This window comes from Maniola jurtina, chromosome 14 (genome assembly GCF_905333055.1).
Source record: "Maniola jurtina chromosome 14, ilManJurt1.1, whole genome shotgun sequence".
NCBI lineage: Eukaryota > Metazoa > Arthropoda > Insecta > Lepidoptera > Nymphalidae > Maniola > Maniola jurtina.
Window position 1 is genome coordinate 11,666,756 of NC_060042.1, and position 26,010 is coordinate 11,692,765.

General features: G+C 34.2%; 1 protein-coding gene and 1 long non-coding RNA gene across 2 annotated transcripts; one reads left to right on the forward strand and one right to left on the reverse strand.

Moving 5' to 3' along the window:
- On the forward strand, positions 1 to 5,741 carry LOC123872045 (fatty acid-binding protein-like). The gene is made up of 4 exons (XM_045916180.1): positions 1 to 279; positions 2,279 to 2,451; positions 4,872 to 4,985; positions 5,661 to 5,741. The coding sequence occupies exons 1-4, from the start codon at positions 210 to 212 to the stop codon at positions 5,718 to 5,720; spliced, it is 417 nt and encodes a 138-aa protein (XP_045772136.1). The 5' UTR covers positions 1 to 209; the 3' UTR covers positions 5,721 to 5,741.
- Positions 2,831 to 25,945, reverse strand: LOC123872047. Its single transcript, XR_006797403.1, has 3 exons — positions 25,931 to 25,945; positions 25,529 to 25,538; positions 2,831 to 2,897 (listed from the first exon to the last, which is right to left on the reverse strand). It is a non-coding gene; the product is annotated as an uncharacterized LOC123872047 (long non-coding RNA).
- Between the last annotated feature and the right edge of the window lie 65 nt (positions 25,946 to 26,010).

A 26,010-nucleotide genomic window follows, 5' to 3' on the forward strand; every position in this document is an offset into this window, starting at 1 on the left:
TAACAAACTATCCAACAAATAAACATACATTCGCATTCATAATATTATTGTTGCTACAATGACACAGCATTATGTAAAATATATAAATCTTATCAAACGGAATGACGTTGTAAAAAAACAGATAGATTACTGTTACTTTCGCAGTCAATGCTGTTTAGTTGTATTTTTCTAATATATTTATTGGAAAAATTAAAGTAATTATTTAGGAAATGTGGTTTTCCGGTAAGAGGTTTCGAAGGACAAGATGTGAGAACATAGACAAGCTATTAGCCGCAACCAGTGAGTGATCTGTTGTTATTTTGTGAGTGTTGTTTTGTAAGTTAAATATTTGTCCTGAAAAAATGTTTTTATCTACAGTGATACGTTTCTTATCAGTTGGCTTGTAGGTAAGTCGAATTGTTGCGGGGTGTTTATTGGATAAATTAGATTTTATTTATCTTATATTTTAGCGTAGGTGTTTCAGTGCTGCACATTTCACACGTCTAAACACTGGGATAATCGATGACTGGGATACGTTATTTGATTTTTAAGAAAGTTTTGGTATTGGGCGAAAAGTTGGTCAAAATCAGTTCAGTGCATTTTATGGTCAGCGTCAAAGACTTACAAGACCAACAGTGACAGATTAACGGTGTTACAAAAAATGAAACGTAAATGTGTGCGTGAAATAGAGTTGTCCTGACTTTAGCATTTGTATTATCGATAGTCTTACTGGCGAAATCATAGGACACTAATGAGTTAGTTTAACGAAGTGAAGTAAAAAGCATCTTATAATCTTAAAAAATCAAATACATTTCAAATACACAAATAGTAACAAAGCTAAAGCTAGGTAACAGATTATTATTTATTAATGAAATGACTTTAATATTTTATATAAATAATTTATTAATGAATTCTGAGATACTTATAGTTATTTTAACCCCTTATAACATTTTTTATTGATATTTCGATAGAAAACTATTAAAAGACGTTTTAAAAAAATCTTTTTTTGAGAAATAGAGCAATTTTTGGGATTTTCATATAAATTACCGGAATTTGTTGGTTTTCCACCTTTATTTTTTTAAAGGGTGCAAGTAAATTTAATTTGATTAATTACAATAACACTCTGATATAATGTCTAAGTGACAAGTTAATAAAAATAAATAGTATATATGGCGCTCAATTCATAGCTAATGACCTCCCCGATAAGCACTTAAATACAGTAATGTACGGGTTACCCTTAACCCTGTATATGAAATCTAAGTCACGCTAAATAAAATAAAAATTAGTGAAAATATTTATTTCGTTCTATTCTTTTATTGGAAAGTACCTAGTGTTTTATATTGTATTTTACATACATCACATGAAACCTATCACATCAAATCTACCGGTAGACATGATTATCGACTATCGATACTTGTGACGTCATTACTTTGTCAATCCCTATCGTAAACAAACGTTTTTAAATTTTACACAAAATATCCAAAAATTCTTCATTTAGCAATGTAATTTGATGATAAGTCTTAAGGGAAACCTATCATCTAAGCTTCCAATAGCTATTTTGCCTAATTTTCAAACAACAAATGATGAAATAATGATTATAAACAATTAGTATAAATAATCAGTAATTACCTGTGAAACGTGTATTTACGCGGATTATAACGTCTTGTAACGTCACATTCGCTCACTGAACAAGACACCATGGTGGCAAGACATAGATTTTACGTTTTAATCGTAAAATTATTTAGTAAATGCAAAAAATCACCTCGACTTGGAACAGGCTGAACTCTTACGGCCCGTTTCTCACGTAAACAATGACTTATTGGCATCTTGTTTCGCTATCTCGCTTTCGCTCGCGGCAGTGGGTCTAATCTGACTACCTCTCGCTCCAACGCTTTGTCAGTCTTTGAGCGAAGCGAAAATTGTATGTCTATGGTCAGCGTACTATGACTTATTCTCTCCCTACTACTACCTAAAATTGGGTGGTTAAGAAGACCTCTTATTAAGGGGGTCCGGAGATCAATCCCGTTTATTCATATCTAACTTTTTGGAATTATGTGTTTGAAGCAACTAAATATCACTTGCTTTGACGGTGAAGGAAAACATTGTAAGGAACCTGTACGCCTGAAAGTTCTCCATAGTGTTTTCATGAGTTTGTGAAGTCTGCTAATCCGTATTTAGGCAGCGTGGTAGACTGTGGCCTAAACCCTTCTCATCCTGAGAGGAGACACGTGTTCAGTTATATTTGAGAGTAGGTTGGGATGATGACTATTTTGTTTTCCAATGTAATTTTTCCTTTTAGATGTAAACGAAGAAATTGTCCGCATGCTCAAAACCAAAGCACCAGTGGTGTGCTACACAGCGATCGGTAACAACTCAATAAAACTGGACCTAGACGTAGATGGGAAGCATACCTTGTCGCACGTGTTCAAACTTGGAGAAGAAGAGGAAATGGAGAAGAAGGACGGAAACAAGGTACAGGATCAACAGCCTCCGATCTCTATCAGAAAATTTCTATTTTATTGAAGTGAAAACTTTATCGGCGATTTTGGAATTGGTAAAAACTTCAAGGTCATGTCACCGACATGATAATTTAATAATTTTTTTATTTTAATTCAGAAAGTAATAATACAGATTTTCACAAATGTTAAAAATACTTAAATATAAAAATTATAAAACAAAAATATCATCCAAATCACTAGTTAATTTTTAAGGACCTGTCATCCCGTCTTGTGGAGTCCACGGGTGACCGGAAATCTGGCAGTTACCTTGGTCAGCATATTTAATAATTAGTTTTTAAAACCTATAACTTATTAAAGTTCAATTGAAAGAAAGAAAGAAAGAATTGTTTTGAATACAAAAACTGACTACACTTAATTTATTCCTCGGTTAAACGTCATTCGACGTTGGTGAAATCGGCACTAAGTTCGATTATCTTCTACTATGCATCGATTTTAATTCGGATCCCAGTTGCTCAATATAAAAAACTATTTTTTATCAATTGTACCTGCGTTTATCCAGGTAGGTGAGCCAAATTAGAAAACATTTAATGCCCTTAGTGACCTTATCGGGAATCAAACCCAAGGGCCAAAGTTCGCAGCGCCAAAGAGTCTGTCAAAACTCGGATATTTTTATCGGAGGCAGAGGAAGGAAAATCGCAATATTAATAAATATTTAGCACCTGTTTAAATGGCATTATTAACGCATTTTAATAAAACATGTACAGTGAAGCAATATGCGTATAATATTTGCGTAAAGATGCGTCAAAACATTGATACACGAACCCAAGATAGCGCGTAAAAAGTGAGCGAAAAATTGTGCCACTAAAACTGCTTGTTTTCACTGCGCGTGTAATAAATTACTAATTTGGAAATGACTACTTTTATTACTGTAACTACTTATTTTTAATTAGAAATTTCAAAAAACTGACCTGAAAGTCATAACAAAAAAATTAGCTTTTTCGCATAGGTTTCTTCAAATAATTATTAATTACAAAAAATCTCAAAAAATATAAAAAGATGGTCGGACAGGGAAAGTTGCTCCTTTTCTTTTTAAGATCTTATAATTTATTTCTAAGTAAATACATTGTTAGCTCATGCCTGCACTGTGCAAGCCTACACTGGTAAGGGACGAAATAATTAATGACTAGCCGATACCCACAACTTCACCCACTGTTTTTATGATTTTAAAAATCCCGTGGGAACTCTATAATTTTCCGGTATAAAAGTGCAAACTCACGTAAAAAATCACGTCGATCCGTTGCGACGTGATTGAAAGACAAACCAATAAACCTACAACACAACAAACAAACACATTTGATTTTTACATAATAATATTTGTAGAGATTCCTGTCTAGAGTGCGGAGTACACTTACCTATACCTAATTTTGAAAGTATCTTGCTGTAACTTTTCAATAAAGAGCGAATCTTTGGTTTATTACATCATTGGTCAAAAAGAGCATAATATAAGTTATACGTTATAACATATTCATTATAATGGCGAATTTATACAATACGAATATCGCAATATATCGTGTCAAGTACACTTTATCGTCGATACTGGATCATTTTATATTGGCTTGCCCTTCAAACCGACCTCGGGGAAATATTACGCTAAATAAATAAGGCTTATATTATTTAAAAATATCGTCAATATTTTACAAACACAATGTCACAACTTATTCAGATATAAAAGAAATGAAAATAAAAGTTTTCTTATAATATTTTTTTGATATTTTTATGTTACTAAAAGTCAATTGAAGTTTATAATGCAGCCTATCTAGTACTATTTTCTAAGCAAATAAATAAGCGATAAAATTTTATCAATTCATTCAAAACTTTCGTTGTTTTGACAACAATGTTTCGTGTTTCATTCAATGATTCATGATGAGAAATTATTATTTAATTTGTTTTCGAATAGCGATAATAGAGAACTTCCAAATTCAATCAGGTATAAGTAGATGTACCTATAAGGATAGATTTCGTAGTATACTTATTCAGATTTCAGAAACTCTGTATTTAGATATTCCCGAATTCATCTACAAGAATTTAGCTTTAAAAATAACGTGGGAACTCTTTGTTTTTCCGAGATAAAAAGTGCCTACGCCCAAATTTTGGGGTGCAAGCTGTTTCTTTATTAAATTGTTGAGACACGCGACTTCATCCACTTCGACTTCAGTTTTTCGAAATTCCCGTGTGAACTCTTTTTGATTTTCAAAAAGTAGCCTGTGTCCGTCCCCGGAATGCAGCCTATCTCTGCATTTCTCTACCAAACGTCAAGATCGATGAAACGGATGGGTCGTGGTTCTGCCTCTGTCTTCTGTCTTTCTGTAAAACAAACAGACAGACAGAATCATTCTCGCATTTATGACCTGAGTATGAATTATTTTGTTTCAGGTAAAAATGACATATAGCCTAGAAGGCGAAAATATATTGAAGCAAGTGATAAAAATGCACGATGGAAAAAAGGCGTGCTTTGTACGAGAGTTTATGGACAAGGATGTGAAAATGGTTAGTGAAATATTATTTATTATTTATAATACAAATCCTTGTATACTTATCATAACAGGTAGGTATGTTGTAACCCTATACTTAGTAGGTAAGACTTATAAGATATATTTACCAGTCTAGTCATTATTTAGTATGGCATCATACTAATATTATAAAGGCGAAAGTTTGTGTGTATGTGTGTGTGTATGTTTGTTACTCCTTCACGCAAAAACTACTGGACTGGGCTGCTGTTTAGAATGGAGAAAGATTATACCCTGGATTAGCACATAGGCTACTTTTTATCCCGGAAAATTAAAGAGTTCCCACGAGATTTTTAAAACCTACATCCACGCGAAGTCGCTGGCATCAGCTAGAGATTACATAAACAAACTTGCCATTTGGCCTATTGGTTTTAACATTAAGTAATAAGTATTATTTAAAAAAATGGATTTTCGTTTTTGTGGATCACCCAAACCTATTCACAATTTCCCTGTCGGAGTACAATTTAGCTCATGCAAGGTGAGGCATCCCATGGGCAAAAAATCCAATTTTATTCCTTGCCTAGGTACCTAGATTATAATGGGAACACTTAGGTATACAAAATTTCAGTTTTCTAGGTCTGGGCTGGGCGTTGATGTTCAGTCAATGAGTGAGTCAGGACTTTTCATGATTTTAAGTTATGTCCTTTTTTTTCAGACCGTTACAATGGATGGCACAGATGTTAGTGCTACGATATATTACGAAATCGTACAATAGATGATTAAATATAATATTGTATAGAGTAATTTATTTATTGTTAAGTCTATTAATTATTACCTAAGTTTATTATTTAATACATCAAACAGTATTGTTATGTAACATGAAATTACATAATATAAAAAAAATCTATGGTGTTTGTTTAATTTTTACACTGGATAAAAATCAAACCAGATTATTGACAATTTCTTCTCTTCAATTCAGGTAAAGATTTTTATTTGTCGTGAATGTGAAAAGTTACGATAAGGTACGATTCTTCTGTGGTATGTCAAAATTTCAATTCTCTTTTCGAAAATTAAGGTTTACTTGTACAAGGATACATATAAACTGATGGGAACACCATATTGATTTCTCTATCTGTCAATATAGCGCTCCCATTGTTAGTTTGAACCGAAACATATAGTTTTTGTAATGCTGTCACAACCGCGTTATGCTCTTACCAAAAAATTACAGCATTACAAAATTTAACTAAAACAGTTTAACTGTCCTCGTGCAAGTGAGTCTGATGTTCTTTGACAACAATTTCATGTCTGAAATGTAAAATCACATTTCGCATTCGCCATGTTGCAAAATCTAAAGCTTAGCATTTTCAGTCCTGTCCTACCTTTGCGTAATATTAGTGCGACAAGTGAAGCAATTATCCTAACTTAGCTATCTCGTTATGATCTCTCAATTAGTCATTCATGACTACTTTATGACTAAATTAAAAGAATATAAGTACCTATATTTTTAGCCAGGTTCTAGTGGACTGATTTTAATTAAATGTCATTATTTCATTTTTACTTCATCGTGATCTAACCCGCTGGCTCACTACTGAGCAAGGGTATTCTCTCTGAATGAGAAGGGTTCGGCCTTAGAATAAGAACCCAGGGTTGGCCAATGGCCATAGTCCGTGATGGCCAAGTGAGGATTGGTAAACTTCATACGCTTTGAGAACATCATGGAGAACTCCTAGGTATGCAGGTTGCCTCAAGATGTTTTTCAGCAAGTGATATTTAATTGCTAAAACGAAAAAAAAACATAAAACTCCGAAAAGTTAAAAGTGTTTGACCGATATCGAACCTCCGACCTCACGAATTAGAGACGGACGTATTATTAACTAGGCTATCACGGCAATTTTAAAACTTCGATTACATAATGTAATAAGTCCATTGGCAAGGCCTTGTATATACGCTCAAAAAATCAAAGAATCAGTAGATTATAAATATTATAAGCTGAGCTTTACCTTATTTTGGCTTATTTTTGTAGTACGGGACAGACGTGTTACGCACTAACTTAGCACAAATTATTATTTGGCGGGTACTTACGGGTGATTAGCTCGTGCGTTTCTTCTACGTCTATTTAAACAGCACAGCAATAAACAAAATACTCTACCTAGCAACATTGTCATATTTTGTCAAATAATACCGTTCAATTTTTGTATCGATAGATTTTGGCTGTTATTCCATAAAATATGCAGCCGGGGCGAACAGTTATTCCAAAATATTTTAATAATATGCGATTTTTGGTTGGTATTTATAAATAGAGAAAAAATAATTAAATCTTAATATTTATAATATCAATTTTAACATATTTGACACATAATTTTAAGTTGCTCTACTTCCATACATAATTAATTTACCTATTATATTATATTGGATTTATGATCTAATTTGTATTATTTGTATATGTTGTTAATCAAAGTGTGAATCAAATAGGATATTAAGGAATTTAAAATACAAGGCAGCGTCAGAATGTTATTTTTATGTGCTTATTTAAATGTAACTATATAAAATAGATTTAAATGGGCATCTTTTATAATATCCCGCATTAGGCAATTTGGAATTATATCAATGTGATCTTGTTGCGAAATAGATAACAGTTTTGTTATTTGAATAGAATTAATTTATTACAAAGTTCGGATTTATAAAAAATTGTTTTACATTAATATCAGAATTCAATAAACGTTAACTGCATACTTGCATAGTTATACTATATTTATATTTAAAGGCCTATAGGTATGTGGCTAAAGATATAGAGAACATCCTACAAGGAAAAACTGCATAAGAGATTAATTAATTGTCTCAGCATATTTTTCTAAGTCTAACTAGAATCATACTTATAACACCCCTCTTTTTAGGTCGGGAGTTAAAAACAAGTGCGAACCTATCGTCACTGAAGTTCTAACAGTGCGTTTAAGTCAAAAGTCTACTTATAGTAGAGTAATAAAAATATAAAATATTCGTTAGCAACCGATATATAATATAATATTTTGGAAAAGAATTCAAAAGGAAGTTATTGAAGAAATAAAAGACTTTAATTATTATTATGATTTAATGAGAATTTTTTTTGACAGATTTGAGAATTTTAATGAGAAATCCTTTAGTATGGGTAGCTGCTTGCAAAAAGAGCTTGAGTGACTGATCAGTTGATAATAAGATCACTTTGTTTTTAAATTGTTCGTTTTACCCGATAGTAGGCCTAGTACCTAAGCATATAAGTATACGCATACTCAAATAAAAAAAAACATAGAAGTAGTAAGTCATCGCCCTACTCATTAAGTAAAGTAAGTTTTATTTAAGTCTTTATCCTTATAGAGTGATAGGTACCAGAGTTATTAATCATATGGCATGTAGACGCGTTACATATAATACTGATATTTACTTATACGAATGGATGAGTTAGTGATTAAGTCGTCGTCTGTTTAAAGTCATAATGTTAATTATGCCATACTAAGCAATTCAAACAAAGCCGTGAAATAAGCCATAAATATTATACGACTAATATCATTCACCTAAACTATTAATCATATAGTATATATTAACATAATAGCTTAATATGTGTGCGCGCATACAATCAGCTTAGCATATGCGCCACCCCCTGCCATTGTCTGTTGTATGTGTTATTATCTAACGTTTAATCTACGAACCAAAACTGGGTCAAGCCAACTGTATTACACTTATAGCGATATGTGAGCTTATTGCTGACTTACAAGAAAAGCGCGTAACTGACATTTTTGCCCTAATATAATATTATGTATATTGTACATTAAATAAATGACGGCGCATAGCGTTCTAAATTTTATGCTTCAGAATCAAAGGAATGGACCTTATTATATGCAGCCGGAATAACCTAATGGTCAGAACCTGCACATCGGTATGAAAACAAGCTCCGAGTTTTAGTTCAAAAATAAATGTTTAGGTACTTTACAATTGATCTTGAATTAAATTTTCATAAAAAAAATTTATATTTTATTTGGCATTTATTGGTAAATATGCATAAAAATAAAAACTGGTAAAAGAAGACAGTATTTTTACAGTCATATTCATTTTACCGGCTAATCCATTTAGCATTTCGGTAAAACACCGCATATAACCATGAACGGTTTCTATACGTGCGGTATCTTCGCAGGTCTATTAAATACATAATTATAGGTACCTAATTTTTTATTTTCAACTTTCAAAGCATCTTTTTTATATTAGACTGCATTATTATTTATTACTAACTAATTAGATGCAGTTAAGTGAAAAACTCGATATGTTGATGTTGTCAAACATAGAATTTAAAATAAAAAGTCATTTATTCAGTTTTCATACAGAGCAGCATTGCGAAAGAACATGTGGGTCAACATTGGTTAGCCTTTAGGGGAATGACTAAAGGTGCAACCTGATTTCGTTCGCTTTTTGACAACTTGGCTGTTGCAAAATTTGTTGCCTACATGTCACACTATTTGACAACTTGGCTGATGCAAAATTTGTTGCCTACATGTCACACTAAGTGATCTATACAAACAAATATCTTATTTTAAATTGTTTGACACTCTTTAATAGTTTTAGATTAATGTAAAATATGATCATCAATCAATATTATTGTTTCGTTGTCATGTTATTAATACTGATAGTAATATTAATTAAAAGTAGATAAAAACAAAATTTACTTCTCTTACATATTAAAAACTAATTATTTTGTTTGACAGATAATACATCTAAGTAATACAATTTTTTTATTACAATTAATTAAAAATAGAACCTAGCTTATTGATCTGCTAAAATTAAAACATGATAATATATCACTTAATATTATGGTTCTTAACATATTTCGGATTCACAAAAATGTGTACCTACGTAGGTTCCTTGTCTTCTTCTTTGCCCTCGGTCGGCTTTACGTAGGTTCCTTATATTTGCTATAATTATTTCACCCAACCCATCGCGCGCCGTCCTTCACACAGAGCACGGGTATCCGTTCAGAATGAGAAGGGCTTAAGCCATAATCCACCACGCTATCCAAATGCAGATTGCTATACTTCACACATCTTTTGGAAAACATTGTGAAGAACTCTAACGCATGCAGCTTTCCTCGCGATATTTTCCTTACAAGTGATAGTAATTGTTTGAAACGCACAGAACTCCGAGAAGTTAGAAGTGCGTACTCAGAATTAAATTCCGGACCCCCCGAAAAGGAAGCCGAGACGTCTTAACCACTATTCTATCACCGCTTTACTCACTCACCTTGTCCCAGAACAAAATATAATTAGTGCGAAATTCAAAACTAGAATGTGTTGGTACAATTAGCTAGAGGTCTAGGCCATTTGGACAGTAGGTATCTCATCATCATCATCATCAGCCTGTGGACATCCACTATTGGACATATGCCTTCCCTAAAGAGCGCCACCGCACCCGGTCCTCAGCCTTCTTCATCCAGCCACTTCCCGCCAGCCGCTTTATATCGTCGATCCATCGTGCTGGAGGACGTCCCACACTACGCTTGCTTATACGCGGTCTCCACTCAAGGACTTTCCGGCTCCAACGGTCATCGCCTCTAGTTTAGTAGGTATAAAGACATAATCTTGTACGATGGTACGGAACCCTTCGTCTGTTACTCTGAATCGTACTTGACCAATTTTTTAAACTAATAAAGCGTTACGTGTTCAATTACGCCCGTAGGGTTCTGATTAAGTCCGCCCCATCCATGACCAACTGCAACACGATTAGCATTTTCACTCATGATTCGGATGACGTCAGGTGAGACACCTATACTAATGAATAAAATTGGAGTGTCTGTCTGTAATTTCGAAATAACTACCACATATTAAGGTCATATGGTTATTTGAACGATACCATAACTGAATCACACGTTTTTAAAATTTTTGTCTGTCTGTCTGTCTGTCTGTCTGTTTGAAAAGGCTAATCTTCAGAACGGCTGAACCGATTTTAACGGGATTTTCACATACAAGTAGAGGATTGACCAGGGTGTAACATAGGCTACTTTTTTAACCGACTTTCAAGAAGGGAGTTGTGTTTTTCTACCTATGTACACCAAAATCTCCGAGATTTCTAAACCGATTTGCGTCATTTCTTTTTTAATCGATAGAGGAACTTTGCGACATTGTTTCATAAAAAATTTGGATTCCGACTCCTCAATCCTGATGCGGATCTGACCAATCCACGCGGGCGAAGCTGCGGGCATCAGCTAGTAGTAACTAATAACTATGCTAGTAATGTCGCCATGACACGGTCCGGTTGGCTCGGACGCTTCCGATTGATTGTGTTACATGACTGTTCACCTCACGTGTTCTTCTTGTGATAAAAGATAACAGAAAAGTGACGACAAATTCGTACGTTTATGTGTGTGAGGGGAGGGACACGTCACAAACTCAAACTCAAAGCATTTATTAAAGTACTTAGGCACCTTTGTACACTTTTTAACCCCCGACCCAAAAAGAGGGGTGTTATAAGTTTCACGTGTGTGTCTGTGTATCTGTCTGTGGCATCGTAGCTCCTAAACTAATAAACCGATTTTAATTTAGTTTTTTTGTTTGAAAGGTGGCTTGATCGAGAGTGTTCTTAGCTATAATAGAAGAAAATCGGTTTAGCCTTTTGAAAGTTATCAGCTCTTTTCTAGTTACTGTAACCTTCACTAATTGTTGGGGGTGTTATAAATAATTTTTATTTATGTGAAATGTTGAATCTGTGGGTAATTGATTTTTAGGTAATAATTCAACTACTACACCCTGCTACCTAACTACAAGTGTTCCAAACGAATAAAATAACAATTTTTATTTTTAATTAATTCTATATTATGATAACATAACATTAACCATATGCAGGTGCAGTTATCCAGAAGTTGAACAAGATAATAGATTATATCAAACAGGACTTATATGGCAGCTAGTCAAAATGATCTTGATATTTACATAAGTCAGGTATGTACAACATACAATATACATGATGCGATGTCGAAAATCATTTGCATATACCTTGCCATCTTCGTGCGAAAAACTTTTATCGGATATTTATTCAGAATATTATTGAAGTACATTTAAAGTAAGTATAACATAACCTACTTATTTACATTTATAACACCCCTCTTTTTGGGTCGGGGGTTAAAAACACGCGATTTTGCTGGTATTTTTTTTATAACGTAGACTAAGAAAGAATTTAAAGAATTCCACCCAAGCGAATCTGGGACGGTTCAGTTAATTTGAAAATATCCAATCAACTCTAATTTATACCCTATAAATTAATGATGGAAGTAGGATGGCGGAAGAAGACTTCAAAGGACCATGTCTAGGTACGTTTTAGAAACGAGGAAGCGAAGTGCTGGCTACGTATTCGTAGAATCTCAATTACGTAGGTATGTTTATGAGTTTCACCACAACGGACCTAAATGACTATTCACGTAAAAAATAGTGACGGTAATCAGACATACTCTAATTACTTTTTCTCATGTATGCATGATGTAGGTACATAAGGTAGGTATGTAAATTCAAATTCAAATTCAAATTCAAATTCAAATGTTTTATTCAAAGTAGGTACAAATGTACACTTTTTGAACGTCATAAATAAAATAATTCAATCATAAAACATAAAATATAAATTAATTGTAGGTACGTACTGTACTAAATAATAGTTGTTTTTGACTCGAACTTGACCGGTGCTTTGTTATAAGTTTGACGTGTGTATCTGTGTATCTGTCTGTGGCATCGTAGCTCCTAAACTAATGAACCGATTTTAGTTTAGTTTTTTTTTTTTGTTTGAAAGGTGGCTTGATCGAGAGTGTTCTCAGCTATCCAAGAAAATCGGTTCAGCTGTTTAAAAGTTATCAGCTCTTTTCTAGTTACTGTAACCTTCACTTGTCGGGGGTGATATAAATTTTTAATTTACACTTATTTTCCCGTGAGATTTAGATATTTTACTAGGATATAAGATAGATTCATGAGTACCTATACGTAATATCATTTCTTTATATTAGTTCGTAGGAATTTGTATCAATGCCAACAGAAGGCTTTGAAATCGGATTAAAATAAGATTGAATTAATTAGTTACCTACCCAAGTGTTTCATCAAATAAATTAGGCAGTCTCTACCATGTCTCTACTCTTTACTTAATCATACGATCCATTACTACATAAAGAAATTAAATAAAGATAGACAAGAAAATCAAAGTTTCATCGTACATTTAACAGTAGAAACAACTATGTACTTTATAAAGTATATGATAACTTCACTTATGCAGAAAGAAAATGATTATGCAAATATTACATGCATCTATTCAACGCTGGTTTAAAACTACTATTGCTTAACTAACACGATATCTACAAGTAATTTAGTCGATTTATAGTAAATGAACTAGTAACTTTTTAATTTTAAAACATTTAAAATCTTAGGCCCACTTGCAAAATGTAAGCTTAATTGTATGGCAGTTGTTGGTGAAAAAAAAATTTTAAAAAAATTAAATGAACTTGGATTAATAATGCGCATGATCCTTTAGATCGTTTATTATCTTACGGAACTCTAAAAAACGAAAAGCATACATGACAGGGGTCGCGTGTATTCCGCGCCAATTTGGTAGACCTCTCAAGACAAGAATAATGGCCTTTACGTCTTTTCCGCCGGAATCTGGATGGACTACTTTCAAAAGCGTAAGGTGAGGTGACCCAAATTTGAGAATTTAAATCAAGCATTACCTACGATAATAACTTATGCAAAAGTTCGTATCGAGTTCGGAACTTTTCGTTGTCGTATCGAATTACTTTATTAGGGTTGTCGACTATTTTTTTTAATAAAGAATATTAGCCATGTTAAATGATTAATATTCCCCTTTCCTCTCCAACTAAGCGTCAGGCTTGTGCTAGGAGTAGGTACGACAATAGTGCAACGGGCGGGGTTTGAACCGTCGACCTTTCGGTTTTCAGTCCACTCCTTTACCGGTTGAGCTATTGAGGCTCTAACTATCTAGACTATTTATTTTACAAGCTTTTATTAAACAGTGATATTAATTCCGTTGTCCACAAAGCTTAAACTAAACTAAAAAACTGGTCAAGTGTGTGTCTGCACACAAACGGTTCCGTACCATCTATCGTACAAGGTATACCCAACACTTTTATGTAGAAAACTGCAAGTTAATGATGGACTGCACCATCTATTGTTCATTTTTGATCATTTATCATTTTTGTTTTGATGTAACCACAACTTCACACATTTTAGATATTTTTCCTTTACTTGATATGCTATAAGACCTACCTACCTGCCAAATTTCATGATTCTAGGTCAATGGGACAGATAGATAGATGTATTTTTTTGCACACAAAAAGATGTAAACGAACAACACAGAAGGAAGAAAACAGAAAAAACAATTGTGTGCAAAGGCGGCCTTATTGCTTAGAGCAATCTCTACCAGGCAGACGGGAAGACAGACAGATAGATAGACAGACAGGCAAACAGGCAGATAGACAGATAACAAAGTGATCATAATATAAGGGTTCTTTTTTAGTACGGAACCCTAAAAAGGACTTTTTTCTGCATTTTATCAGTGAAAATTGACTAAGAATGTACAAAACTACTTATTTTAACCATAAAATGGGAAAGTGTGTTTGTTGGTTGGTTTGTTCTTCAACCACGATGCGCGGGAGCAACGAATTGACGTAATTTTTGCATGGATATACCTATAATATAATATAATTCAAAAACATATCTAGACCTATTTCCCACGGAGTTCCCACGGATTTTTTTAAAATCTAAATGCCTATACACAGTTATACATACGAAGTCGCGGGCATCTTATACTTACGAGTAGGTAGTTAAGTTAAAACGTAAGACATGTGACAATTTTGCAATACCAATAAATAAATAACTGTAAGTAGCTACCTACTAAAAGAAGATATGTATTTTAATTATTTAAATGCAGTTTTGAATGTCAAGGGATAACAATCTATTTAAATTAATGGTGTTGTTAATTATTAATAATTGGCCCAGTTATTTTGAATTTCAAATAAACTATCGTCTGCAGAATTTTCTTTTTTCATGGATCTCTTTTCAGAATGAAAAGACTAAGGCCTAATCTACTTTGAATTATGAGCTATTATGTTACATATTATATATATGTATATATGTAACATATTATTTTAAATACACTAAGTATTGTCTGCAGAATTTTCTTTTTTCATGGACCTCTTTTCAGAATGAAAAGGCCTAGTCGGTAGTCCATACTCCATACGGCCTATCTACTTAGAATTATGACCTACTAGCTGATACCCGCGACTTCGTTCGCGTGGATGTAGGTTTTTTAAAATTCCCGCGGGAACTCTTTAATTTTCCGGGATAAAAAGTAGCCTATGTGCTAATCCAGGCTATAATCTATCTCCATTCCAAATTTCAGCCAAATCTGTCCAGTAGTTTTTGCGTGAAGGAGTAACAAACACACACACACACACACACACACACACACACACACACACACACATACAAACTTTCGCCTTTATAATATTATTAGTGTGATAGTGTGAAGTGTGATTATGTATTTACATATTATTATATGTATATGATTCGTGAGTCATGACTTCGTAGTAATAATTTTTTAAACATGATAAGTACCTACACTTATTTTCAATGACATATTAAGTGTATTATATCTTGAGATCTTGTTAAGATTATCTTAATAGACATGTGTATTAAGCTTTTGAAGCCCTATTGTCAGTGGTTAATGTCAAGCCTTTGTAAATGTATCGATTGGGCGGATTGAACAGTGTTCATAATCAATGTCACATATCTATACTAATAAATAAAATTGGAGTGTCTGTCTGTAATTTCGAAATAACCACCGCATATGATCACGTTTTTAATTTTTTTGTCTGTCTGTCTGTTTGAAAAGGCTAATCTTCGCAACGGCTGAACCGATTTTGACGGGATTTTCACAGACAAGTAGAGGATTGACTAGGAGGTAACATAGGCTACTTTTTAACCGACTTTCAAAAAGGGAGTTGTGTTTTTCTACCTATGTACACTGAAATCTCCGAGATTTCTGAACCGATTTGCGTCATTTCTTTTTTAGTCGATAGAGGAACTTTGCGACATTATTTCGACGGGCTATTACGGATAGCCTACTTTTGTCCTGGGAAATCAAGTTCCCACGGGATTTTCAGAAACCTACATCCACGCGGGCGAAGCTGCGGGCATCAGCTAGTCGAATAATAGGTCTACGTGTTTGACATTGCAAAATATATCGTTCCAGATAGGTACCTATTTAACACGTTGTGTTTAAAGAATAAAGGCCAATAATCCTGTCAATCCACTGGCGCCTTTTATCAAAAATTAATTGTGTTTACTTAATATTTCTTAATTATTCAATTTATCACTCAACGGTATCAGATTGTAAGGCTTATAAAATAAAGCTCTTTTATAAATCACTAGCAAATTCACGGGCTGCCCAAAGTTTAAATACAGATTTGCGGTTGTAGGAACACTTAGACCAGTCAATACCTTAATTTATACAGTATATTATTTACTATTATTACTAACTACTTACCACTATTTTAATTTACTATTATATCCATACTAATATCCATACTAATATTATAAATGCGAAAGTGTGTCCGTCTATCTGGTTGTCTGTCTGTCTGCTACGTTTTCACGGCCCAACCGCTGAACCGATTTTAATGAAATTTTGTACAGACTTAGGATACATCCCGGGGAAGGACATAGGCTACTTTTTCCCCGGAAAATCAAAGAGTTCCTACAGGATTAAAAAAACGAAATGCCACGGGCATCCTCTAGTTTTACTATATATTTATACAATATATATATAATATATAATTATACCATTTACCAGTACATAAATAATATCTATAAGTATGTCTATTTATTCGGAATCTAACTCCTGACCGTCTGAAAAGGAGGTCGATCACATCTGAACCAATAAGGTTATCGTCGCTTACTTTACATGAAATAGTAGTAGGTATAGATTTACCGTGTAATTAACCAGAATAAATATATTCACTAATACATATTGACATTTTACATCACGATTTGTAAGACACTTGCGTACAACAGGCGTACTATAATTTTAAATCACATAGCAGTATGATACACTTATTAAATCATTGCTATGCTCGTAACTCTGTAACCTATTACCTCACTATATGTCAACGAGATACTTACTTAATACATATTAAATGTACTTTATTTGTTCTAGCTATAATATTATAATGCATGGAATATTTTACTAGAGAGTAAATTACTTACAAGTGATACAAGGTTAGTGTGTAGAATACAAGTAGGTATAACAAAAGTGAGTAGGTATAGGTATTTTTACCAAAATCGAACTAATAGGGACAAAATTAAAATGAACCTTATTATAATATTATGTAATATAGGTACATATTATGGTCGATTGAGTCTCCTTTTTAACCCCCGACCCAAAAAAAGGGGTGTTACAAGTTTGAGGTGTGTATCTGTGTATCTGTCTGTGGCATTGTAGCTCCTAAACTAATGAACCGTTTTTAATTTAGTTTTTTTTGTTTGAAAGGTGGCTCGATCGAGAGTGTTCTTAGCTATAATTCAAGAAAATTGGTTCAGCCGTTTGAAAGTTATCAGCTCTTTTCTAGTTACTGTAACCTTCACTTGTCGGGGGTGTTATGAATTTTTAATTTACACTTGTTACTAAGCTATTACACTGACCGCGATTGACATTATGTTACCCGTTGAGGGGTTCCATTCTCTATCTCCAAAACTATTCATCAGATCTTTACCAAAATATGGGACCAACCTGACAGCAGATACATATTTTATTAAAAAAAGAATTTTGAAAATCGATTAAAATTTCACGGAATTATGGAGTAGGTAAATTCGACAAAAAAAATTGATCCCGTATCCCGAAGGAATACAATCTATTGTTTTTCGGGATAAAAACTATCCTATATATTAACTTGGAGGTACCTATTTATACTTAGTTTAACTTAACATAATCATAATACCTTCTAATATAAGTGACAACACACACAATGAATCACTGAAGTTCTCCCTTTGCACTTTTCGCCAATCGGATATCCTATTCAGGAATTAGACCGTCCATGACTCTTTGATTCATGATTCATCATCTACTTCTCATTGCCTTGAATCACACTACAAGTTGATCTATCTATACATTCTTGTGTAACAAAGCTTCGCATAGTAATTAGCATACAGTTTCCAACTTGCTCTATGATTAATTTTCTGATCTAATAATAATGATAAATTATACACGGACGGATGTACCTGCCTATTTTAAACCCTTCTATATTTTAAGGACATGGTGCAACTTCTTGGTTGCTATCACACCAAAACTACGATAATACCATTTAGACATAACTTAAAATTTTAAAAAACCCCGACACAAAAACCTCTATAAGAAAACTAGAAAAGAGCTGATAACTGTCAAACGGCTGAACCGATTTTCTTGGATTATACCTAAAAACACTCTCGATCAAGCCACCTTTCAAACAAAATAACTAAATTAAAATCGGTTCATTAGTTTAGAGGAGCTACGATGCCACAGACAGATACACAGATACACAGATCCACAGATACACACGTCAAACTTATAACACTCCTCTTTTTTGATCGTGCTCAAGGTGCAGACGCAATGATTTCCTCCAGCGAAAATTGCATGACAAAATATGATTAATAGGTCGCCAACCTTTGGAATTGATCTTGTCTTAAACGAATAGTCACATTTTAAATGATGATGATGGAGTAATTTATTCCACGGTGGAGGATGCATCAGTTGTTTTCCATGTCCTCCGGTCTTTAGCTAAATATACATACTGCTTTGAAATGTTTCCAAGAGAGACCCACTCTTTTAAGGTCTGCCTGTTTGGTCTTCCGCCAGATATATGACTGGAGCAGGTTCAATGAAGCAGACTTATGCTACCTACTAATCTCCTTTCATCTCAAATATTCTACTAACCACAGATCAGTAAAACTAAAAGGCCAGAAGCTCTCGTAGCATAATTTGGTAGACGGAAGTCGCAAAGATCATAGTTCGCCCATAATCTGAAAACTAGGTAATCAATACACGGATCTTACATAATTATGGCCCCGTCAAGTTGGAAAACGGTTTTTTGATCTATATAAATGTATAAACAGCGGTCAAATAAATAAAAGGCGGACAAAAACGTTTAGCGTAGGTGTTCTTAACTACCTACTTACATTCTTGTATAAACAACTTTGTTGTCGATAGACCAAGTCTATAGTAAGCATTCGTAAAATATAATATTAATTACATACTAATACTAACACACTCTTGCTAAATGACAGAAGCAGGGGTTATTTGCATATTTTGAGCTTGCACGAAAAGAAAATAACAAACAAGGCTTTCCGCCCGCCCTCGCACTGTTACCATATACGATTACAACACTTCATAGTGTGTAGGTAGGTATTTAGCTTCAATATAACAAAGTGTTTAATTGTAACGGCCTTCCAATAATATTATTATTACTTATCCAGATGATCTAATATTCAAGAAAGCTTTATTTATTTATTTGTTTATTTATTTATTGAAAAGGTACACAAAACAGGTTGTTACTATAAATGGTCCAGACATAAAAAACAAAAGATCCTAATCTAAGTGACAACCCCTAATAGGTGTACACAGCAATACTATACCTAAATAAAATATGCATAAACAAATATGCACAGCAATACTATACCTAAATAAAATATGAACAAGATATACACAGAATTTTTAAAATGAAGGCTTTATTTAGTTTAAATCTTAATATCTCGAATTCCTTGCGACTAGAGACGTATAACGTAAACCTGTTGATAGAATAAGCTAAGCTGATTCATAGCCATGATAGATGTCTACCTACCCACTCACCAAAGCTCTATATGTGAACATATTATGTACAAAAAATTAAAATTTAAAACTTATCTAATTATAGTATAGAAGCAGGCGTTATTTTGCGAAAGTCCATGATATACTTACAAGGAACCAAAAGCTTAATTTGCTATAATCCGCTAAACCAAACAAATCTGTATGGTGCAATATACAGATTTCTTTGGTTTGGTGCCTAATTAATTGCATTTGCATTGTAAGGTCTCCTGAGGATGCTCCGGTGTCGGGGCGAAACGTGCGTCGAGTGGTGGGTCGAGTTTGTGTGGTGCTGCGTGGTGGTGGTGCGTGTGGCTTGCTTGGTGGCTGGCTTTTCCTGCATGTTTATCAGTGGGAGGGCGGGTGGTGCATGTCGCATGCTGCATGTTGCACCATACAGATTTCTTTGGTTTGGCGGATTATAGCAAATTAAGCTTTGGGTTCCTTGCTTATCTAATTAACAGACGAGGAAGTGATATTTCGACTAAATTATTATAAACATAGATATGATTTTAAATAACAGAACTTGACGACAACTAAGCTGCAATATTATAATTTATTGTATGATATAAAATACACAAATATAATAAATCATCATATCATTTTAAGTTAAGCATAGATTTATATTCATATTATAATCATCCGAGATGATAACAGTGCAATCTATGAATATATAAGTAGGTATATCAGAATAGACAAGTTAAGCATAAGTTAAGCAAGTTACTAACTTAAATAGCATGCTATGAACACCTTAGTAAGTAGTACTAAGGCCGTAAGGCGTTCATTTTGATAAAATCATAGATCCGACTCCAATTATAGGTAAATGTGATAAATCCTATTCATTAGAAGCCTATAATTAAGCCTACAAAATATATCTAAAATTGACTCGAAGCTCGTGGATGACTTAAAAGTTGTACACGATTGCAATTTATCATTTTTAAATAATGATTCACGCACAACCCTGAAATGTCTGTAAAAGTATTAAAATTGAAATAGGTAGGATTACCGATACCAATAAATCGTTTTTCTACCTTGAAAATTATTTGTACCCCTACTAGATACAGCTACTCTTAAAAATCCTACGTTATTTAAATTAAAACTTCTAGATTTTTACCATTGTAAAACAATCGGACCTTTAGTGAAGCTCTCATCGATAAAATAAAAATCCTCTTGAATTTTTGTTCTTAGCAGAAAATAGTTTGATATCTTTCAAGCTAAACATCAGAGACGACTTCCGTGAGAAGAGAATTTGCTAAACCATTAAAATAAGGCCAGTGCAAAGACAAAAGACTGGCCTCGGTGTACCACTTGGTAGTACCTAATACTTACTTAATATTAATCAGGTATAGGTTAGGTACTTACCAACCTATATGGAGCACAACACAAAACTTATTTAATTGGATAACTCTTCCCCTCTTGGCTACTGAAAAAACCACGAAAATTGGAAAAGTTGCTCTGGTTACTGCGCAGATACCTATTGCTTCTACGAACGGAAAAGTGCGCTGAAGCCGCAGAAACCTCGAGTGACACACACTATTTGTCATCACTACCTATTCGACAAGTGTAAATTAAAAATTTATAACACCCCCGACAAGTGAAGGTTACAGTAACTAGAAAAGAGCTGATAACAAACGGTTGAACCGATTTTCTTGAATTATGAACACTCTCAATCAAGCACCTTTCAAACAAAAAAAAACTAGATTAAAATCGGTTCATTCGTTTAGTAGCTACGATCCCACAGACAGATACACAGATGCACAGATACACAGATGCACACGTCAAACTTATAACACCCCTCTTTTTGGGCCGGGGGTTAAAAAACGAACATTAACATAAGGACATAAGAATTGCTTGCACCTACGCACGGTTTTTGGTCTTGTTATGTCAGTTTAGTTAAGTGGACAACCGAATTAGTTACATTCGGATTAATTGGTACATTTTATAGCAGTCGGTTTTATTTAGCTAATTTATAACATGATTAGTGATTCATCATCATCATCATCCCATCGCCAGCGCACTACTAAGCTCCAGCTCTCCTCTCAGAATGAAAAGGGCTTTGGCCATATCTCGTCAAGCTGCCAAGTGTAGAATGGCAGACTTCACACGTACCTTTGAAAACATTATGGAGAACTCTTTGGCACGTAGGTTCCCTCATAATGTTTTCCTTTACCGTTAAAACAAGCATAACTCCGAAAAGTTAGAGTTATTTGCCCGGGATGGAAGCCCTTAGAAGGTAGACAGACGTCTTAACCACATGGCTATCACGGCTTTTAAAGTAGTGATTATATGCAATGAATTTTAAAACCGTAGCTCACATATTGGCATATATCGAATATATTGACAGTGGGCGAGTCACGCCGAAGCGAGGCCAGGCAGGTATCGTATCTGATAACAGAACCGCCATTAGTCAAAGAGACGTGGGCATGTGACCTAGTCTGGCATTAATGAGATTATAAACAACTCTATGCCAAAATCCGCCGGCTTAGAGGCGTTAATAGCTATTGTACTGTCTATTGTATTGCATGGGTTAGTCTAGTTCTAGGATCGACGGGTAGGTGCAGCATGCGGCGAAGCGCGGGCCGCCTTGATGGTCTAAAGCTGAGATCTATAGAGCGCACTTTGACTTTACTCAGACTTAAGATGGGTCTCTATGTCACTCGCTCCATATAAGTTACGTAGTTCGTCTCTCATTGGAATACTAGTGAACGTCAGGATGGCCGGTGTAGTGCTGGAAAACTGATGAGATATATCATACTCAATGGAATTTTGTAGAAACGTTCCGAGAACTAATATCTATGCCTGTGGTTAGATTCCGTTAAAATATTCGGTTTCAAAGTTACACAGTCTTAAAAATTCACATACAAATCTTTGAGCCGCTGTAATTTTAAAACTACATTTTTTTAGAAAAATCTAAAACACCACAGGCACAGATATTAGTTTTTCTAAACTTTGGTTGCTTAATATTCAAATGAAATTGGAACTACGTTTGTATGAAGCGAGTGACGGAGAGACCCTTCTTAAAGCAAATGTCTAGAAAAGCTAGAAGTGCGTGCCCAGGATTGAACTCCCGACCTCTCGAACAGGAAGCGTAAGTCTTTAACACTAGGCTATAGCGGCTCTACTATTTATACTTACCTACTTAGAGCAATTGATAAGAGTAATCTTGACCGAATTCTTTTGATGCAATCTGGGCTCTGGTTAACTTCCTGGTGAGTCGGAAATGGTATCAAAGTACCTATAAATTCCCTTATGGCGACTCAAGGTGTGTCCGCCTTCATCCGTTATTCCGTGGGAATTATTGTATTGTCGGTGTTATTGATAGTATTTAGTTAACATTTAAAAAACAATAGGGAGGTGAGGTACCATGTCGTGAGAAGGTTTATACCTCTATAGGTACCTAAATAAACAAAGCCCAAATAAATTTTTAAGTACCTATTTATATAACTCAAAAGTACCTATGTGCATAGCAGAATCTATATAGGCACAGTTCTATTATAGGTAGGTATGAAAGCCTTTTAGAAGTTCCGCATTTATACTTCTATTTTACTACGGGAATTTGAATTAGGCACGTAAAACAAAACAGCACATAACAGTCTGAGGAAACCAGTTCAGAAGACGTGCGTGAAAAAATAACAACCACAACCACACTTCTAATTTTGGCTAAGAAAGATGGGCCCTGAAAAGGACTTTCGCTAAGATTAATATAGATTTTTGTAAACTATCTAAAATTATCGTCAAGTACAATTTTTTTCTCATAAAAAGATTTTGTTAAGATCCGGAACAAAACCGCCCCCGAAACCAATTCCTGGCACCAATTCCTAAATTATAATGTTAGTGTGATCATTTGGTTTGTACTTTTGATTTTCGCTTTGTTTGGTCTTTTCTCCTGAAGAAATCATATGGTTATAGTTAAAGAGCTAGATAGTGACATAGGCTACTTTTTATCCCGGAAAATTGTAGAGTTACAACGGGATTTTTAAAAACTAAATCCACGCGACCGAAATCGCGGACATTAAGTAGTTAATAATAAGTAAGGTAATAAATTCGTTAACAAAAAACTGCTGAAAGAATGCGTAGGTTAAAGATATTGCAAAGTTTGTTTTTAATTAACAAAACAAGCTTTATTGCAATCAAAAATGTTAAAATTTAAACTGTATAATAATATAAAGTTAATCTATAACCGGTTTTGAGTGAATTAAAAAATAGTTCACATTTCTTTGGGGGCCGTTAAGTGTAACAGTTAAGTGCTTTTGTACTAATTCAGCATTCGTTACGACATATCTACATCTTGAGAGAATCGAAAGTGAAATTATTTATAGCTTATTGAACTTGAGTTGCATGGGGGGCACGAATGTGGGACAGGCTTGGCATTCTTTACAATCGGTACAATAAGTAGGTAAAAAGTTCGAAGCCTAGTACCTAAGAAGTACCTATTGTAGGATGGCTAAGGTGTCTAACGCTGACGCTCTTGCCCGAATGCAGAAAAAGACCGAGTTAGCTATCAAAACCATCAGCAGCGTAAGATCTCATACCTGGGCCATATTATGCGACACGATAATCGAACCGGTAGGTGCTGCAGATATAATGATAGTAAAATTGCTGGAAAAAACCGCCCAAGTGCGAGCCAGACTCACGCATCGAGGGTTCCGTACTTGGGTATTTTTCCGACATTATCCCAAGAGAACTCCTGCTATTATGTAATTAGTGGAAAAGAGTGACGACCCTCAGCAATGAGGAATACGACTGTAAATATACTAAATATACTCTATACATATTTCAGACTACCCTGTATATACATACCTGACTACCCTGTATATATATACTCTATACATATTTCAGACTACCCTTATGTTATTGGGATTTAACTTTACCGAACCGCGTCGCCGCGTCAGATAAAACGACCTTTAAAAGCTTTCAAAGCAATAAAGTTAAGAGGTGTCATAGAACCACTCCCTCCGAAGCTAATCCACGGATAAGCGATCATACAGTTCAGAAAACTTGCGCAGAGCTAGGAGTCATATCTATAATATGTTATGGCTAAATCGACCTGTTTGGCGCATCAAAACTGTACCGGGAATGAAAATACCTAAGTAAAACTTTTTGCATCAAGTGTGGAGGTAGACTTTAGTGTTATATAAATGTTTAAAAACCAGGTGGAATCTGTATTCTTGTTCGCTAGTCCCTTGTGTTAGCGAATTAGATGGGAAAATGGCGGCAAGAAAAGCGGTTGATATTGATTCGAAGCAGAAAAGATTGGAATTTATTAATATGTTTTCAAGAAATTAGTAGTTTAGAATTAAAGTTAAAGTTTATCATGCATTGTATAGCGATGAAATAAAGTCAGTTCTTATGAGTTAAGGATATTTTTATTACTTGCGATGACTGTACCCAAACTGTATGTTTGCTACACTGCGGTTAGTCTTAGCTGCTTAATAGGCTCTTGTAAAAAAAACTTGATCGCATGACTCAGTGACTTTGACACAAATATAGCCTACATTTCGCGCCATTCGCTGATTTAATGTTTTATTTAAGTATACTTTAATCTTCGGGTTGCACTTGAAATCAAGTTCCGTTTTGGGCCTTGTTCCCAGTTGAATTAATTGAAAATAATCAAAACAATAAAAAAGTTATAGCACAGGTTATAGGTTTAAGTGCACTCTAAAATCTTTATTTGTTCCTTTCAATGTAAGTCAGTAAATTAACCTTAACAGGGCTCTCTCCGTCACTCGCTTCATACAATCGTAGTTCCAATTTCATTTGAATATTAAGCAACCAAAGTCCATGAAATTTTGCAGACATATTCTAGACATAATATTGACATAATATTATGAACCTAACGGTTATCTAACCTTCTTTTCTACAAGAAAACTAGAAAAGAGCTGATAACTCTTAAATAGCTGAACCAATTTTTTTGGATTATAGCTAAGAACACTCTCGATCAAGCCACCTTTCAAACAAAAAAAAGTAAATTAAAATCGGTTCATTCGTTTAGGCGCTACGATGCCACAGACAGATACACAGATACACAGACACACAGATACACACGTCAAACTTATAACACCCCTCTTTTTGGGTCGGGGGTTAAAAACTAAACCGATTTCAAACTTTTTTTTCTTTGAAAAGGGTGCGTAGGATGTCGGGAGACAGGAATTGACTTGGCTACCTATTGTTAGGTTAGTCCTACT

Excerpts from the sequence above, each read along its gene's own strand:
- LOC123872045 (XM_045916180.1), top strand. The coding sequence starts at position 210 with ATGTGGTTTTCCGGTAAGAGGTTTCGAAGGACAAGATGTGAGAACATA. Across the intron at positions 2,452-4,871 it reads AGAAGAAGGACGGAAACAAG|GTAAAAATGACATATAGCCT; the intron begins GTACAGGATCAA and ends ATTTTGTTTCAG. Across the intron at positions 4,986-5,660 it reads TGGACAAGGATGTGAAAATG|ACCGTTACAATGGATGGCAC; the intron begins GTTAGTGAAATA and ends CTTTTTTTTCAG.